At 42.1% G+C, this 17508-nt stretch overlaps 1 protein-coding gene across 4 annotated transcripts in view; it reads right to left on the bottom strand.

Annotated features, from left to right (window-relative positions):
- The window catches only part of MMS19 (MMS19 homolog, cytosolic iron-sulfur assembly component), a 34369-nt gene that overhangs the window by 7278 nt on the left and 9583 nt on the right, over positions 1 to 17508 (bottom strand). For 2 of the 4 annotated variants that reach the window (XM_004749554.3, XM_004749555.3), the window contains exons 2-16: positions 13703 to 13751; positions 11054 to 11154; positions 9993 to 10078; positions 9540 to 9614; positions 9063 to 9132; positions 8557 to 8685; positions 8405 to 8466; positions 3816 to 3902; positions 3284 to 3358; positions 2596 to 2673; positions 1717 to 1855; positions 1310 to 1464; positions 981 to 1059; positions 590 to 715; positions 129 to 210 (exon numbers count right to left, since the gene is read on the bottom strand). In XM_004749554.3, coding sequence (XP_004749611.1) covers positions 129 to 210; positions 590 to 715; positions 981 to 1059; positions 1310 to 1464; positions 1717 to 1855; positions 2596 to 2673; positions 3284 to 3358; positions 3816 to 3902; positions 8405 to 8466; positions 8557 to 8685; positions 9063 to 9132; positions 9540 to 9614; positions 9993 to 10078; positions 11054 to 11154; positions 13703 to 13751 — 1393 coding nt within the window. Of the gene's footprint in view, positions 1 to 128; positions 211 to 589; positions 716 to 980; positions 1060 to 1309; positions 1465 to 1716; positions 1856 to 2595; positions 2674 to 3283; positions 3359 to 3815; positions 3903 to 8404; positions 8467 to 8556; positions 8686 to 9062; positions 9133 to 9539; positions 9615 to 9992; positions 10079 to 11053; positions 11155 to 13702; positions 13752 to 17508 lie in introns of those variants that run through there. The other 2 variants (XM_013054665.2, XM_045068952.1) reach the window with 2 other exon arrangements.

Below are 17508 nucleotides of genomic sequence, written 5' to 3'. Positions count from 1 at the left end.
GTCTGGCATATCTCCAATCAGTTGGTAGCCAGAGTCAAACAGAGGGCCCACCTCCCCTAGGGACACTCAAGGGTCAGAAGCACAGAGCCCTGGAACAGCTTGCTCTTCTCACTGCGTTTGATTCTCACCAACTTTGGGAGTCCTCCTCCAGGAAGCTCAGTCTGTACAAGTGACCCACTGCCAGCTCCAAGTCTCCGGAAGAGAGGAGATCTGTGTTAGAAAGAAACACAAACCTCATCATTCTTCCTCTGTAGCCACCACAACCCTTCCCAAAGTCCTATAAGAAATCCGAAACTATGAGGCGCCTGGATGGTTCAGTAGGTTTAGCTGTGGGCTTTGGCTTAGGTGATGATCTCAGGGTCCTGGGATGGAGCCCTGTGTTGTGGGGCTCACCGCTCAGCAGGATATCTGCTGGTCTCTCTGCCCCTCCCCCTGCTTATGCACTCTCAAATCTTAAAAAAGAAAAAAAAATTTTTCAAATCACCCATAGTTACATTGAGAACCAGGGAATTAAGGTTGCTCTTCACTGAAGACAGAAAATCGCAAGGAACAACCAATACCCTTCCTTTTCTCTTTCTCTTAAGTGTACCTGGCTGGGCACCCAAGACTGTGAATGTACGGATGCCAACAAGCTGAAGCTGGGTGCTGGGGTCTGTCAGAGCCATGAACACCAATGAGCACAGCTGGTCCTTGAAGCCATTCAGCGGCCTTTCATCTAGGGACAGACAAGAGTCCAGGTTAGAGGGGAGCCCTGACTCAGCAGTGATACAAAGACAACTTGGGGCAAGATTCAAAGAACTTAATCCACTGGGTGTCTCCAGGAGGTACACTGGGAAAAAATAAACAGGCCTCATCTGGTGAGTGTTCTCTTGTGCTACAACCTCAGGTCCTAGAGTACTTCTCTGTAGCATTCTTTGCCTACCATCCTTTACAGGAATACAGTGCTCAGCGCAGGACACCACACCTGGAAGGTATCTCACCCTTGTCTTCATAGCTCCATTTCTGGTGCAACTTCAAGAAACCCAGGATCATTTCAAGGATTGTCCGTCGCTGGTTGCTCTGTAATGTTTTAAGGTGTGTGGGGGTCAAAGAATATTTTAAAGGATTTCAGTCCTGCTCCTCTCGAAGCAGGGAGAATTACCCTTTTATGTAAGTGTGTCAGAAAGAGAGTGAACAAGGGTACCAGCAACAACTGATCAGAGCAAAACCCAATATCCACTATCTGGGACAAGCTCAACAATTAGCTCTTCCTGTGAAAGGGATCCTAGCAGAGGTCCCATCATTCCTTCAAAAGATTCTGTTTCCTTACCTGACCATGCTTGTGGAACTGTTCCAGCAGTAAAGGCAACACATTGCTGGTGATGTGGTCACAGGCCCGGGCAGATGCACCTGCAGCTGCCTGCAATAGTTTGGCACTAGGCCACACCAGTTTCATGTCCGGTTCACACAGATGGTGCCTGCAGTCTAGAGAGGCAGCAGGTCACAGACCTGGGGAGCAGGCTGAATGCTGCCTGACTCCCCGGCAGACCACATACATTGAAGACTGAGATCTGGGACAGTTTGCTAGCAGTTACCACTCAAAGTGTTTTCACTTCAAAGTAGGGCTCTAGCACCCAAGTCACTGAACATGGAGGGCTACTCATAAAAGGTCATTGGCCTTAAGGAACTTCTTTCTGTTGTGCTCAACCCCCTTTCTGGCTGCCATGGCCCCATTACCCTGTAGAATGTTGCTAAGGAAGGAGTCAAGGAGGTCCTCAGCATCTGCTCTCAGCACAGAGCGAGACAAACACGCAGTCAGAGAGTGGAGGGCCGCCAGGCCATCGGCCTCCACCCGCTCACTTGCCGTCTGGAACACCTGTCAGGGAGGGATCCCATGGCTACTGAGGTGAGCCTGCACCAGGTGAGAGCCCACCCACCCACTGCCTATTTCCTTTGGGACATGGGCTTTGAAAGCCTTTAGGGCAGAGCAATGGAAATTAACACCTACAGTGAGTTTCTTCTCAGCGGGTGTATTTTCACCAAGTCCTTAGTCCCACTAGAATTGATACATGTATTTTTTAAGAAACAGGATAGCAACGTGGAGCAGTGGCTTCTGGGATCCCCTTTCCTAAGTCTCTTCCTCTGCCCTCCCCCCTTATTAAGCATGGTGCCAGAGGCACCATGACCTATGCTCCTTACCATGGAAGGACAGGAAGTGGGCACTACGCAAAAGTGACTGTGTGGGGGCGCCTGGGTGGCTCAGTGGGTTAAAGCCTCTGCCTTCGGCTTAGGTCATGATCCCAGGATCCTGGGATCGAGCCCCGCATCAGGCTCTCTGATCAGCAGGGAGCCTGCCTCCCCCTCTCTCTGTGCCTGCCTCTCTGCCTACTTGTGATTTCTGTCTGTCAAATAAATAAATAAAATCTTAAAAAAAAAAAAAAGTGACTGTGTGCCATCACCAAACAGCTGACCCTCTGTAGTGACTTTCTCCCCTGTCATTCAACTAGAAGTATGCCCCCTTACTGGCCTGCAACAGGGAAAAGGACAGGGTGTTAGTTCCCCTCATGCCTGACAGCTAGGAGTTAATAGAAGTGAGTTAATCTAATTAACACTCACCTCTCTGCGGATAGAAGCCCAAAGGCTAGGGAGGAAGTCCTTTAGCTCCTTCTGTCCGTACACAGCACAACAAGCATTCTGCCAAGGAAAGTGTAGGTATCAGCTAGCTACACCATCAGACTTCAAGGACATGCGGTTACCTCAGCATAATGGCACCTGAAGGAGCATGGCTCTCAGCAGAACCAGCAGAATTTCCTAAGACTCCAATCAGGTCATAGAAAAATGGGAATTCATTACCCACATCACCTGACTGATGGAAAACAAGCATAAAGAAGGAGCCCTGGGGCACCTGGGTGGCTCAGATGGTTAAATGTCAGCCTTCGGCTCCAGTCATGATCTCAGGGTCCTGGGATTGAGCCCCACATTGGGATTCCTGCTTAGTGGGGGTCTGCTTCTCTCTCTCCCTCACTCATTCTCTCTCTCCCTCAAACGGAATAAATACAATCTTTTTTTTTTTTTTTTTTTTTTTTAAAAAGGAGCACTCATCAGCCTTTCCTCAGCTGCCACTCAGTTACTATTGGACCAGACAGTAAGTAGCTGGGAGGGCACTGGGTCAACATTTAGCCCTAGATGCTGGGGATCCCTCTCATGAGGGCCACTGAACTACTCCCTGACCGTGTCCACACTTGTTTAGTACCTCTATATTGTCTAAAGGCAGCTGGACCCTGGAAAAAGAGAAATCCCTCACCAGAGTCTGTAGAGAATCCAGCTTGGCACTCAGAATCTCAGAATCCACCTTCTCAATCAGCAGGGGCAGCAGGAACTGTGGGAGAGAAGGAAGAACTGAAGCTTGAGACAGGTGTATCTTAGCCACTCCAAGGAACCAAGGTCAACTACATCTTTACTACCAGTCCCCAGGAGCTAGGGGCTACATGAAAGAGCTACAAAGAGTTGAGTCAGGAGTTGTGACTATAAACCAACCCTCCTGCCAAGCTGTGGCCAGATTCCCAGTTAACCTGAAAAATGAGCTAGTTGGCAACACTACAGGACTTTAGAACGTAGTGCCATATAGGGATTGGATTATTATTTTAAACAAATAATGGTACAGGTTTCAACTTTGAAGATCTGAAAATACGTGCCACATAAGCCTGAAGACACTTGCAGGATCCCATACCCTAAAAATGTATTCTGGATCTTTCTTTTTTCCCCATGTTCTTACTGTTCTTTCTTCAGAACCTTCTCTGGATAGAGGCTACATACCTAACCTTGGCTAGACCCACCTCGGCAAATCGTGGTGTAGAAGCCAGCACAGCTCGAAGACTCAGGATGAGATCTTCTCTCTGGATACCATGGGGATCATTAGGTGGCTGGAAAAGAAAGGAGGGCCAAGGGTCTGTACAACTCTTCAGACCACCCTTGGACACAGGATTCAACCCAGCAATCCTGAAGAATAGGTGATATTTATACTCAATCGACAGAACAGCATGACAGGAGGCCCTAGCAGAAAGACATGCTTACACACTCCTTGGGAATTTCTGTCTGTTGGGCATTTATTTTCTATCCGATCTATCATCTTGCCACTCAAGAGAGAAGCACCCTGACTTTCTGGTACATTACTTTCTTCTCTCTATATATTGTGACTATATGTTAGTAGACACTATTTTCTCTTTAAAATATATATACATCTTTTTTTTTTATTATTTACTTATTTTTCTTGTGTTACGTTAGTCCCCATAAAATATATCATTAGTTTTTGATAAAATGTTCCAAGATTCATTGTTTATGTACAACACCCAGTGCCTGGATGGTTTTGAACACATGATTTATGATCTTTTTTCCTACTTAATATATTAGGTCAATTTTTCCTATGGTATTAAACTATTCTTTCACAACTTTAGGTTTAGTGGCTGATACTATTTCATTGTATAGAGTTGAGCCAAAATTTACTTAAATAATTCCCCTTTGAAGGACATTTCTATTTTTTCACCCTTATTAAAAAAAGGTATAATTCTGGAAACATAAAAAAGCATTGACGGTTTCTGTGTCAAAAAGCCAGACTAAAAACATGTATCACATTTTCCTTTTCTTCTTTAGAAGCAACACCAAAAATACAGCAAAGGGATTTTCTTTTAAGACATAAAGCCAGGGTACCTGGGTGGCTCAGTCTGTAAAGCTCAGGTCATGACCTGATCCCAGGGTCCTGGGATCGAGTCCTGCACTGGGCTCCTTGCTTAGCATGGAGGCTGCTTTTCCCTCTCCCCCTCCCCCTGGCTTGTGCTCTCTCTCAAATAAATAAATAAAATCTAAAAAATATATTACTAAAACAAAACATAAAGCTAGGGACACCTGTCTGGGTCAGTTGGTAAAGCATGCAACTCTTGATCTTGGTGTTGTGAGTGCAAGCCCCACACTGGGTACAGAGATTACTTTAAAAAAAAAAAATTAATTAAAAGTTAAAAAGAAAAGACAAAGCTATAGGTTGAAGAAAATAGGTTAAGAGGTCCTGGCAATAAAATTTTAGAAGCTAAAAAGCAGATGGGTAAGAAAATGACTCAACAGAGCCAAGACAACAAAATCCTCAGTAGGCTTGGATAAAGCTGAGTAACTACCCGTATACACTTTAGATGTCAAAAAGCTTTGCAATTGGGGCGCCTGGGTGGCTCAGTGGGTTAAGCCACTGCCTTCGGCTCAGGTCATGATCTCAGGGTCCTGGGATCGAGTCCCACATGGGGCTCTCTGCTCAGCAGGGAGCCTGCTTCCCTCTCTCTCTCTCTGCCTACCTCTCTATCTACTTGTGATTTCTCTCTGTCAAATAAATACATGAAATCTTAAAAAAAAAAAAAGCTTTGCAATTGGCAGTAACAGGCACCTTTGGAGTTGGGATTGAGGTTAGAGAAGCAAATCTGACCACCTAGATTGCTTCCCAGCTCCTCCTTTTCTCTGGCAGAATCTGGAGGTTTAATTTTTGGGGGAAGGTATGACAAACATCTCTAATCTTAGAGATAAAAGTACAGTAGAGGGCCTGAGGAAATAGGGTTCCTGATCCGAAAGAAAGGATAAAGGAATCCCAAGGATGATGAAGAAGGAAGATTCAGTATCTCCTTTGCACTAGGAGTAGGAAGCAACCAGTTGAGACTATATGTATGGTTAAGCATGGTTTTTACATTTTTTTAATTCCAGTGTAGCTTGCAGTGTTAAATTAGTTTCAGGTGTACAATATAGTGATTCAGTGATTCTATATATTACTTGGTGCTCATCAAGATCAGTGTTCTCTCAGTCCTCTGATTTTTACATTTTTAAATGGTTTTGGGGGAAAAAAATCAAAAGCACTTTTTTTTTTTTTGGTAAGATTTTATTTGAGAGAGAGAATATGAGTGGAGGTGGGGAGGGGCCGAGGGAGAGAGAGAGAAGCAGACTCCCTGTTGAATGCAGAGCCTGACATGGTGCTCAATCCCAGGACCCTGAGATCACAACCCAAGCCGGAGGCAGATGCTTAAACAACTAAGCCACCCAGGCACCCCCAAAAGAATACTACCTTGTGACACATAAAAATTATATGTCATTTAAATTTCCATGCCTAGGGGTGCCTGGGTGGCTCAGTGGGTTAAGCCTCTGCCTTCAGCTCAGGTCATGATCTCAGGGTCCTGGGATCAAGCCCTGCATCAGGCTCTCTGCTCAGCAGGGAGCCTGCTTCCCCACCTCTCTCTCTGCCTGCCTCTCTGCCTGCTTGTGATCTCTGTCTGTCCAATAAATAAATAAAATCTCTAAAAAATAAAAATAAAAAACAATAAATTTTCATGCCTATAGAGTTTTATTGGCAATACAGACACTACGATATTCCAGCGTCTATGGCCGTTTGTTTTAGAACAGCAGAGTTGAAGAGTTGAGACAGAAAAGATACAAATTGCAAAGTCTAAAATAGTCACTATCTGGTCCTTTACAGAAAATATGCCCGCCCCTGCTACAGTGAGCACATATGCATAGTGAAAATCAAAGGAACCATCACTTACACTGACCCACTATGATGATGGCATGTGGCTAAAAGGGATTGATAGGACCATAAAGAATACTTTCTCAGTGTAACAAAGAGTTACACTAAAGCCAGGTGTGTCATTTTGGTTGGTAAGAGCTTTCTGCTTCCCATATAGTCTGAAGTGCAGAAGAACATACAAAAATCTGCTTGAGATGCACCTGGCTGGCTCAGGTAGAGCATGCGATGCTTGATCTCGGAACAGTGAGCTAAAAAAATAAATCTGCTTTAATAAGAGAAATTGTCCTATCACTATCTAACTTCTTTTTTTTGCCTGGAATATCTGAGAAAATGCATAAGCAGCTGAGTGCAGTGATGAGCTCTAAAAGGAAAATGGGTGGCGGCAGAAAAGGGGTATAAAAAGGCTTCACGTCCCTATCCTTTACATGTTGAATCATGCTCACTCTATTACCTTTCAAAAAAGTGAATGACATACTCTTTCCTGCCCTAAACCAGCAACTCCACTTTAGGAATCTGTCCTTCATATATACACCGCATATATATGTGAAATGATACATGCATAGGATATGTAAATTGCATTGCCTGTAACACAAGATTAGTAACATTTATTCCACAGAGGACTAGTGAAATTAATTAGGTATTCCCACTGAAAGGAATACTATGCAGTCATAACGAATAAAGAACTAATTTATTTACTGATACAGAGTACTCTCTCAAGGTATACTAAAGTGAAAAAGGCCAAGTACAGACGTGTATTCATATGCTGCCACTGGGAAGGGTAGGGAAGCATTTGCTTTTATATGGATGAAAAGCTCTATAAAATACAGACATAATTGATAAAAACTGGTTGACAACAGAGAATGAAATGACGGTAGACATATTTTTCACCTTTTTACACCATTTAGATTTTGGATCCTATAAACGTATTATCTTTTCAAAACAAACAAAAAAGCAAGAACAGAGAAACCTGGTGCCCTGATAAAGAGCTTTCGAGATTTCAAAAGACATAAGTTCTTCTGAGTTAGAAGTAGTGAAGACCAAAACAGAAGAGATTAAGAGAATTTTAGAAGACAGGCGGCCCCAACAACCATGGTGTCACCTGGAATAAGCTGGGAAGCAATTCCCTGCGGCAAAGATGTCTGTGTAACTTTAAAAACACTAAAAGTCAATACTCAGATGTTATTTGGTGTCCTGTGATTTAACTCCTTTCATTTCTTTGAAACCACTAATGCTTGCAGTACACATACCCATGCCTATCCATACAGTGGTGAGACTCTTGAGTTTTTGAAAGCAGAAGGGATATCAAGATGCAGAGTGGGAGGAAGACCCAAGGGGGTCAGAGCATGCTGTATATGCTGCGCTCAACTGGGTCTTCTTTGTTTTGTCAATTTGTTTTTTCTGCCTGAGATCATCCCTCAGACTCCAGGATTATATCCTATCATTCCTCGAAAACCAAATGAAATCCCTTCTTATCTGTGAAGTCCTTCCTGACTACTCTAGCTCACACTGAACTCAGTCTTCTCTGAACAGCTATACCACCACTCGTTTTGGTCCCAAATCCTGTATTTTTACTTAAATGTTTCAGTCTTTAAGGGCAGGAGCCACATTTTACAATCCTGTAGCCCTCACCACTAAGCACACTGTTAAGGAGTTTAAGGAGCCCCCAGATACCCACTGAATCGAATCCTTCCTCCGATGGCAAATGCTTCTCCAGTGCCCAGTTTACCAAAACGTAACCTCATGAGGGCAGGGATTGTCTCCTTTGTTCATTGCTGTTCCTTCAGTGCCTAGATAACTGGACCTAACTCACAGGAGGACTCAAGGATACTCAAATGAATCAATGAACAAATGAATGAACGAATAAAAGGGGCTACTTACAGGGGTAAAATCAATAGGGAAGTAACACGACGTCACTTCAAACAACTCCTCCACAAAGGGCCCTAAGGTAACAGAGAAACAATGAGATCAACTTATAATTTTCACTCATCTGACATGTCCTAACCAGCTAATTCAAGGCTATATGGACGTACCCAGGCTATAGTCCCTGGAGATGAGGTCATGGACGATGCGGAAAGCCACCAGAAGATTTCGAGGATCCTTTTCCCCATCCATTACCTGGATGAAGCCAAAGGTGAAGTCAGCTCCAAGGCCCTTCAGCTCTGGGGAGGAAAGAACAGGTCACTACCCTCCCTTGAGATAGAAAGCTGGGCTTTCTTCTGGCTTGTGTTCTCCCTCTACTATCGCTATCCCACGTTTGCTGCCTCCCAGAGCAGACATTTTCTGTTTTCCTATTCCAAGAGCACACAGTAAAGAAGAGATCTGTATCAGTATATAACTGTTAGAAGTAAGAATTTAAAATATTAGCCCAAACTCTACCATTCCTTTACTTGGGAATGAGTGGACCTCTCAGTTTCCCTTCATTCTTTTCAGAGTGTTAGGTCTCCTATATGACTTCCAGGCTAAACATGAGTCCTGGTAATGGGGTGAAAAAGGATGTGCTTGTTTTTCAGACTTGCCAAAGAGCCTTGCCTCTTACCTTCTTCACGGGTTTGCATGAAGTTGGTGATGATACTGTAGACTGTGTGTCGGTCCACCTGCAGCAGAGACTTGGGGGTGGAAGAGACCGGAACTAAGTAAAGAGAGTGCTCAAAGAATATCTAAGCGGACAAAACTACTTCCTGCTTCACAATCTCTAAGTGGACAGTGTTCTTTATACAAACAGAAGATGAACCTAAGAAGAAATGCAGAGAAAGGGTATGGCTATTGGCCTAGCAGTTACAGCAGTGGGGCCAATAACCAAAATCTGTCTGCTTTACTTTCTTCATATGTGAGAGGACACAGGTCAGACATAATGGCCTGGCTCCTCTACATAGAATAACAAGGACTAGCATGTAAACCTGGTCAAAGACCTTAAAAAGTTCAGAACTTAGAAGGCAGTTTTTTGCCACCTAATCCTTATCATATATGTCAGAGCTGGAAGACAGAGAATATAAAAGTGACTGTCTTCACTCACCTGGACGTGGACTTCCTGGAAGATAGCTTTAAGCACAGAGACAGCCAGCCCTGGAGGCAGGGCCACACACAGGCTCTGGGGGGAGAAGAGATGTGTGAGCATGGAGGGAATTCTAGCCTTGAAGACAATCCCAAAAGAGGTCTAATTAGCTACAGTGGGAAACACAACATCCAGGTTTAGGAAACCGTGCTAAGAGTGTGAAATGTGGTCCCTTTTCTCAATCTGATTAGTTCTCTGCAGCTCCTTCCACTCTGGTTCTGAATTCCAGTTCCCCCAGAATATTTTTACTCTCTAGACTATAAACAGAAGTGAAGTTAGCTGACACTAGTTTAGTCCCACATTTGGGCATTTGCTCCTCAGCACTTGGGAGTCTCACCCCCAAAAGGACAAGGACAGAATTCACTGGAAAAGGGATTCTGCAAACAAAGTATGTAATGAAAAAGGAGAACTCACAAGTGCCCTCAAACCTTGCAGGACAGATGGGATCACAAGATGATGGTCCTTCAGCCGGTTCTCATAAAACAGGATCAGGTGTACCACTGCACAGACCAGAAATGTAGCCATTATTTTACACAGACTCCTTTCTAAAGTCTGTAAAGGCTGTTCCTGTTTGGGCTTCACTACAAATTTTCTCCTTCACTAACAGATAGGTCCCTGCCCTCCCATTAGAAGGTGGCTTGGTTAGGAAAATATGTGAACATCTTTTATTATCCATTCTCATGTAAGTCCACAGTTGAACCCACTTTTACCCCAGAACTTCCTTTCTACAGAACTGGAGTTGGCAAACCTTCTCAAAGGGTCAGAGAGTAAATATCAGTCACAACCACTCAATTTGCTGTAACATAAAAGCAACATAAACAGGAGGTAAATAAATGGGTGCAGCTATAGGCTAATAAAACTTTATTTATAAAAACAGGTTGTGGGGGGCGCCTGGATGGCTCAGTGGGTTAAAGCTGCTGCCTTCAGCTCAGGTCATGATCCCAGAGTCCTGGGATTGAGCCCCACATCAGGCTCTCTGCTCAGCAGGGAGCCTGCTTCCTCCTCTCTCTCTGCCTGCCTCTCTGCCTACTTGTGAACTCTGCCTGTCAAATAAATAAATAAAATCTTAAAAATTAAAAAAAAAAAAAAAAAAAAAAAAAAAAAAAAAAAAAAAACAGGTTGTGGTTTGCCTACTATGCTATAGAAAACTAAGGCGTTGGCTTTTTTCCTTGAGACTTCAAAGCATTACATATTTTTCCACTCCATCTAAGAAGCACTATTTTGTCCATTTTACAGAGAGGGAAAAATACACTGAAAATATGTCCAAGGCTACATTTGAAATCCCAGTGTCTTCAGTCCCAATTCTTATCATTTCTGCCACATATACCAGTGAGGAATGAAGATGCTGAATTAGTAGTCCACAGATTCCTTGTGTCCTCCCTTCTTTCCTCCCTCCCTGTAAAGTTGGCTTGAATAGACAAGGAAGGCCTTGGCTCAGCAATCCAGGAAGACACTCCTACTAGTGATACCAGTACCTTCCTTCTCCAGGAGCAAGGACTGACACTGGAGTAGCACCTGTGACAGAAGCTGGATTCCTCGTGCCCGAGTTCGGGGTTCTGGATTTTCTAGAGAAGACCTGGGGGAAAGTAAGGGTAGAGAGAGCCTGACATAATCCTGTTCATACCTTTAAAAAAAAATTATTTTATTTATTTAGGGGAGAGAGAGTACGCACACATACAAGTGGGGGGGGGGCAAATGAGAGGAGAATCTTAAGCTAACTCCCTGCTAAGCATGGAGTCTGACATAGAGCTCAGTCTCACCACCCTGAGATCATGACCTCAACTGAAATCAAGAGTCAGACGTTCAATTGACAGAGCCACAGAGGAGCCCCATGTTTGTTTGTTTTTTAAGTAGGTGGAGCCCAACACAGCGCCTGAACTCAAAACACTGAGATCACAACCTGAGCTGAGATCAAGAGTCGGATACTCAACTGAGCTACCCAGGGCCCCACCAAACTTTTGAAGGAGTAAGTATTTTGAAATTAGTCACACTGATCCTTTGGGCATAGAAGCCAGCCCAGGAATGTATTCTGTAGGTGCCTAGTGTTACAGATAATGGTAAAGCCAGAGCCTAAAGAGCCAATCCTCAGATTGAGCTGGCATTCATTAGAGGCTCATCTGACACCACAGCCAACAGAAGGATCCATCTCTAGGCACTGACTGGGCATTGGGCTTACTCTTACACGACAGTGACATTCCTCTGAGACAGAGCTTAGCAGCTACCCACAGAGCTCAACAGATGATGGGCAGCTGCAACTTATACCAAAACAGAGAATAAATACATTACTGCTAAGGGAAAAATGCTGACAGCAACCAAGGTCTTAGGGTAAAAAAAATTCTTTATAACTGTTAGTTTATAAAGTAAGATGCTCAGAATAAAGGTTTTAATTATTTAAGATTGTTGAATGGGAAAACCTGGACTGAGTCAATAAGGTGATTTATTTTAAAATAGCTCTTATATAGATTACATTTAAACATACTAGAAGAAATCTAACTGTAATTGTATGTAGTAGAAGATCTCTGAAAGAGAGCAGACCAGGACACTTGACTGAAATCTCAAGGATAAGGATATCTGTAACTAGAGATAAAGGGGCAAAAATAAAATCACCCTTGACAGGATCCCTAGAATAGGATCTTGTCGAAAGGACCCTGTTCAGAAGTAGAAAACTGTACATTTGAAAATGGACCAAGGGGCGCCTGGGTGGCTCAGTTGGTTGAGCGACTGCCTTTGGCTCAGGTCATGATCCCAGACTTCCAGGATCGAGTCCCGCATCGGGCTCCCAGCTCCTTGGGGAGTTTGCTTCTCCCTCTGAACTTCTCCTCTCTCGTACTCTCTCTCACTCATTCTCTCTCAAATAAATAAATAAAATCTTTTTAAAAAATTAAAAAAAAAAAAAAGACCAAGGTACACAAATGCTAATAGCAGCATTATTCAGAATACCCCAAATTTGGAAACAACCCATAACTAGCAGTGGATGAACTGTTGAACAAAATGTGGTATATTCATCTAACAGATTATTTTTCAGCAAGAAATGAAGTACTCACAAGAGATACAACAGGGATAAACTCTGAAAACATTATGCTAAGTTAAAGTAACCAGTCACAAAGATAACATGTTGTATGTTTCTGTTTATATGAAATTTTGAAAACTGGCAAATCCACAGAGGTAGAAAGTAAATTAGTGGTTGCCAGGGGCTGAGCTAAGGAGGGAATACTGACTGCTAATGGGCATGGAGTTTCTTTCTGAGGCAATGAAAATGTTCTAAAATTGATTAAAGTAAGGGTTGCACAAGTCTGTCAATACACAAAAAATGAATTATAATATATAAATTCTATATATCATATATAAAAATTGATATGAATTACATATTTAAATTATATATATCATATATATAAAGCTGTTTTTTTTTTTAAATGGACCAAGAACACATGTGCAGAAAGGCCAAGTGGTCTCTTATGTGGGAAAGATGCATAATAGTGACCTACATTCCACCCCACCCTCCCAATTTTCTAGTTTTCTGCTTCAGAAGACAAGCTGGCTGTGACAGTTAACAACGTTTGCAAGCAAGACTTGTCAATTTAGATGATCTACCAAGTATAAAATAGGATAAAAGCAGACATCAGACTACAAGAACATACTTCCTTTGGTATTTGGATATCTGGTTTTAATCCTGATTTTCCAGCTGTATCCCCAATGCTTTTCCTACAGTGAAGATCTGGGGCAAAGTCAGCTTCCTGGCAACTCCCCAGGCAGAGCCAAGGAGCAGCTCTGAGTCAGAGCCATGCTGACCAGAATCCCATGGGGCAGGTGGGTCTTCTGAGAAGCACAGGAGGAATCCCAGCTTTACTTAATAGTTGATGGCCTTCAACCACCCATCTCACCCCACACCTGTGGGCTGATCCAGAAACTTCCAACACTTCCTCAGGAACTTTAGTCAGGTGGCATAAAACTTATTTCAGGACAAACACAAGCTTAGATTGAAGTACTGATAAGAAAGGGGGGTGCTGGCCTACAGAGGAGAAATTCAGGACCAGTCAGCCCCAGGAAAGCAGGAGTGTACAAAATAACCTTTCAGAGTGCACAGGCAGGGTTAGAGAAGGGCGCTCAACAACAGAGGCTCTTACCCAAGGGCTTCCACCACTTGCAACACTGTATAGCTTCCAGATTTCACATCTAGAGGAAACAAAAGAAAAAACATGAAAAAACAAAAGGCAGTCTTAGGGTTCAAAGGCTCTAATTACCAATGGGTTTGTACCTTGGGGCCAACTATTCTTGCTTGCCAAGAGCCCCTTCTACATGAGAGGTATTACTAAAACACTTCAAACATGCCACTTCAACTGTAAAAACTAAAAAGGAAATAAATATATCATTTGTAGATATGATTGTATACCTTGAAAATCCAGGAGAAATAATTGAAACAAGTAAAATAATTCAAAAGGGTAGCTGGGTACAAAATTAATATTCTGAAATTAAGAACCCTCACATATATATATATATATACACACAATACCCTGTAAAATGGTCTCAAGGAAAAAAAAAAAAAAACCTTATATACCATAGCAAAAAAAAAAAAAAGGAGGGGAGCAGGGAGAAAAAAACCTAGATACAAGCTTAAAAAAAAAATCTGAATAGTGAAAACTTTAAAGCACCAGTGAAGATTTTTTTTTTTTTTTAAAGATTTTAGGGACGCCTGGGTGGCTCAGTTGGTTGAGCAGCTGCCTTTGGCTCAGGTCATGATCCCAGCGTCCTGGGATCGAGTCCCACATCGGGCTCCTTGCTCGGCAGGGAGTCTGCTTCTCCCTCTGCCTCTGCCTGCCATTCTGTCTGCCTGTGTTCACACTCTCTCTCTCTCTGACAAAAAAAAATATATATATCTTTAAAAAAAGATTTTATTTATTTATTTGACAGAGAGAGATCACAAGTAGGCAGAGAGGCAGGCAGAGAGAGAGGAGGAAGCAGGCTCCCCGCTGAGCAGAGAGCCCAATGCGGGGCTCGATCCCAGGACCCTGGGATCATGACCTGAGCTGAAGGCAGCGGCTTAACCCACTGAGCCACCCAGGCGCCCCGTAAAGCACCAGTGAAGATTAACAAAAGAAAATTTGAACAAATCGAAAGCATGCCATATTCATGAAAGACTCCAAGATGATATACCTCCCAAAATAATTTTAAGATAATCCCTGTAAAAATACTGGTAGAAGTTTTATTTTGGGAGGGACTAGATAAGCTTATTCTAAAGTTAAAGTGCAAAAAATAACATAATTAGGCAAATTCTGAAAGAGTGATGGGGGCAGGAGGGAAGGTGGAGCCTCCAGACACTAAAAAATTGTTATAAAGTCACAATAACTAAATTAGTGTGTACTTTTTTGTGTGGGTACTTTTGAATATACTTGAAGATTTCTAGAGCAAAAGTAAAAAAACAAAAGACAACCAGTATAGTATGAGTTCATATTTAAACAAAGAAATCAATGGTACAGAAATAGAATAAAGTCCAGAAAGAGATACAAATGTATATTTTTCCTATTTCAGTTCTATTCAATCCTATTTCAATTAATAGAAAAAACACACTATTCAACAAATGGTGCTGGAATGATTGGGTAAATATTTGGGAAAAAAAATCTTGGCTAAAAATAACTCATCAGGGCACTTGGGTGGCTCAGTGGGTTAAAGCCTCTGCCTTCGGCTCAGGTCATGATCCCAGGGTCCTGGGATAGAGCCCCGCATGAGGCTTTCTACTCCGCAGGGAGCCTGCTTCCTCTCCTCTCTCTGCCTGCCTCTCTGCCTACTTGCAATCTCTCTCTCTCTGTCAAATAAATAAAGAAATAAAATCTTTAAAAAAAAAATCATTCATCAAAGTAAACTTTTCAGATGGATTAAAAAAAAGATATGAGAAAATTCCCAAGTATAACATAGAACTCAGAAGCCTTAATTAAGAAAAAAAAAAAAAAGACTAGTTAAAATCAGCTACATTAAAAACAAAGTGGACTTTCTGCAGGGCAAAAACAAACAAACAAAAATACATCATAAGACCAACTGGGAAAACGTATTTGCAATTCTTGTAACAAAGGGCTTTTTTGACAACATATAAAGAGCTTCTACAAATCAATGAGAAAAAGATCAACAAGGAGATGAATGAATAAAGAAGATCTCTCTCTCTCTCTCTCTCTCTCTCTCTCACACACACACACACACACACAGACACACACACAGAGGAATATTACTCAGCCATGAAAAAATGAAATCTTGCCATTTGCAATGACATGGATGCAACTAGAGGGTATTGTGCTAAGCAACGTAAGTCAATCAGAGAAAGACAATTACATGATTTCACTCACTTGTGGAATTTAAGAAAGAGCAGGGGAAGGGAGAGAAAAATAAAACAAAAAATCAGAGAGGGAGATAAACCATAAGAGACTCTTAATTATAGGAAATAGAGAGGGGGGCCTGGGTTGCTCAGTTAAGCATCTGCCTTCCAGTTAGGTCATGATCCCAAGGTCCTGGAATTGAGCTCCTCTTCAGGTTCCCTGCTCAGTGGGGAGTGTGCTTCTCCCTCTCCCTCTGCCCCTCTTCCCAGCTTGTGTTCTGTCTCAAATAAATAAATAAAATCTTAAAAAAAGAAAAGAAAAGAAACCACGTGAGGGTTGCTGGAGAGGAAAAGGGTGGGGGGATGGGGTGACTTTGGTGATAGGCAGTAGGGAGGGCATGTGATATAATGAGCACTGGGTATTATAAACCCAGCGAATATGAATTACTGAACTCTACCTCTGAAACTAAGAACATACTATATATTTTAAAAGGAATTTAAAAGTGGACAAAAAAATAAAATGAACCTGCTTTCTACAGAAGATACCCATATTCACCCCAGAAATGCAAATTAAACTATATAAAAACTTTGTATTTAACATACTAGATTGGCAGAGATTAGAAAAAAACTTTGTAACACACCCATGTTTTGTGAAGGTATGCAGAAATAGGCAATCTTCTATATTGCAGGTAGAGTATAAACTGGCACAAACCCTTTATGGAGGGCAATTTGACAATGTATTTAATAAAAATTACAAGTGTACATATGCTTTAATCCAGGGAATCTTCTAAAAATTTATCCCATATACTTGTAAAAGTGCAAAATAATGCATGTACAAGGTTATTCATTACAGAGTTACTTATAATTGCAAATAACTTCAAACAACAAATGGCCATCAGTAAATAGGGGTACCTGGGTGGCTCACTTGGTTGAGCATCTGCCTTTTGCTCCAGTCATGATCCCAGAATCTCAGAATGGAGCACCACATCCGGCTCCCTGCTTAGCAAGGAGTCTGCTTCTCCCTCTGCCCCTCACCCTGCTTGTGTTCTCGTTCACTCTGTCTCTCTCTCTCAAATAAATAAATGAATAAGTAGGTAATCTTGGAAGGAAGGAAGGGTTAGATAAATTATAGTATATCAATACAATGGAATTCTTTGCAGCCAGATAGAAAAATAACCTATGAACGACTGAATGTGTGTGTGCACACACACTGATAATGGGACATGTCTAAAGTAGGGCAGTGTACATTAATAGTATATATATATTACTAAGTGTGCAGCATTGTTTTTAATGGGAGGGAGGGTTGTTTCTATTTGCATTCATTCATTCACTTAGAAGATAAAAGGAACTAGTAATATTGGTTGTCTCTAAGGAGGGACATTGAATAGCTAGGGGGCTGAGAGGTATTTTTTTTAAAAAACAGATGTTTGATTATGGAATAATTTTAGAATTAGAGATTAACATTGGTATATGACTATTAAACTCTAGGCTGTATTTAGATTTTACCAGTTTTTCCACTTATGTCATTTTTCTGTCTCAGGATCCAGTTAAGGATACCACATTGCAATTAGCCATCGTAAATTTTTGGTCTCCTCTGGTCTGTGAAAGTTGCTCAGTCTTTTTCTTTAT

The sequence above is a fragment of the Mustela putorius genome, unplaced genomic scaffold (genome assembly GCF_011764305.1).
Source record: "Mustela putorius furo isolate JIRA1106 unplaced genomic scaffold, ASM1176430v1.1 tig00003909_pilon_pilon_pilon, whole genome shotgun sequence".
NCBI classification, from domain to species: Eukaryota; Metazoa; Chordata; class Mammalia; order Carnivora; family Mustelidae; genus Mustela; species Mustela putorius.
This window is presented reverse-complemented; position numbering and strand designations above follow the sequence as displayed.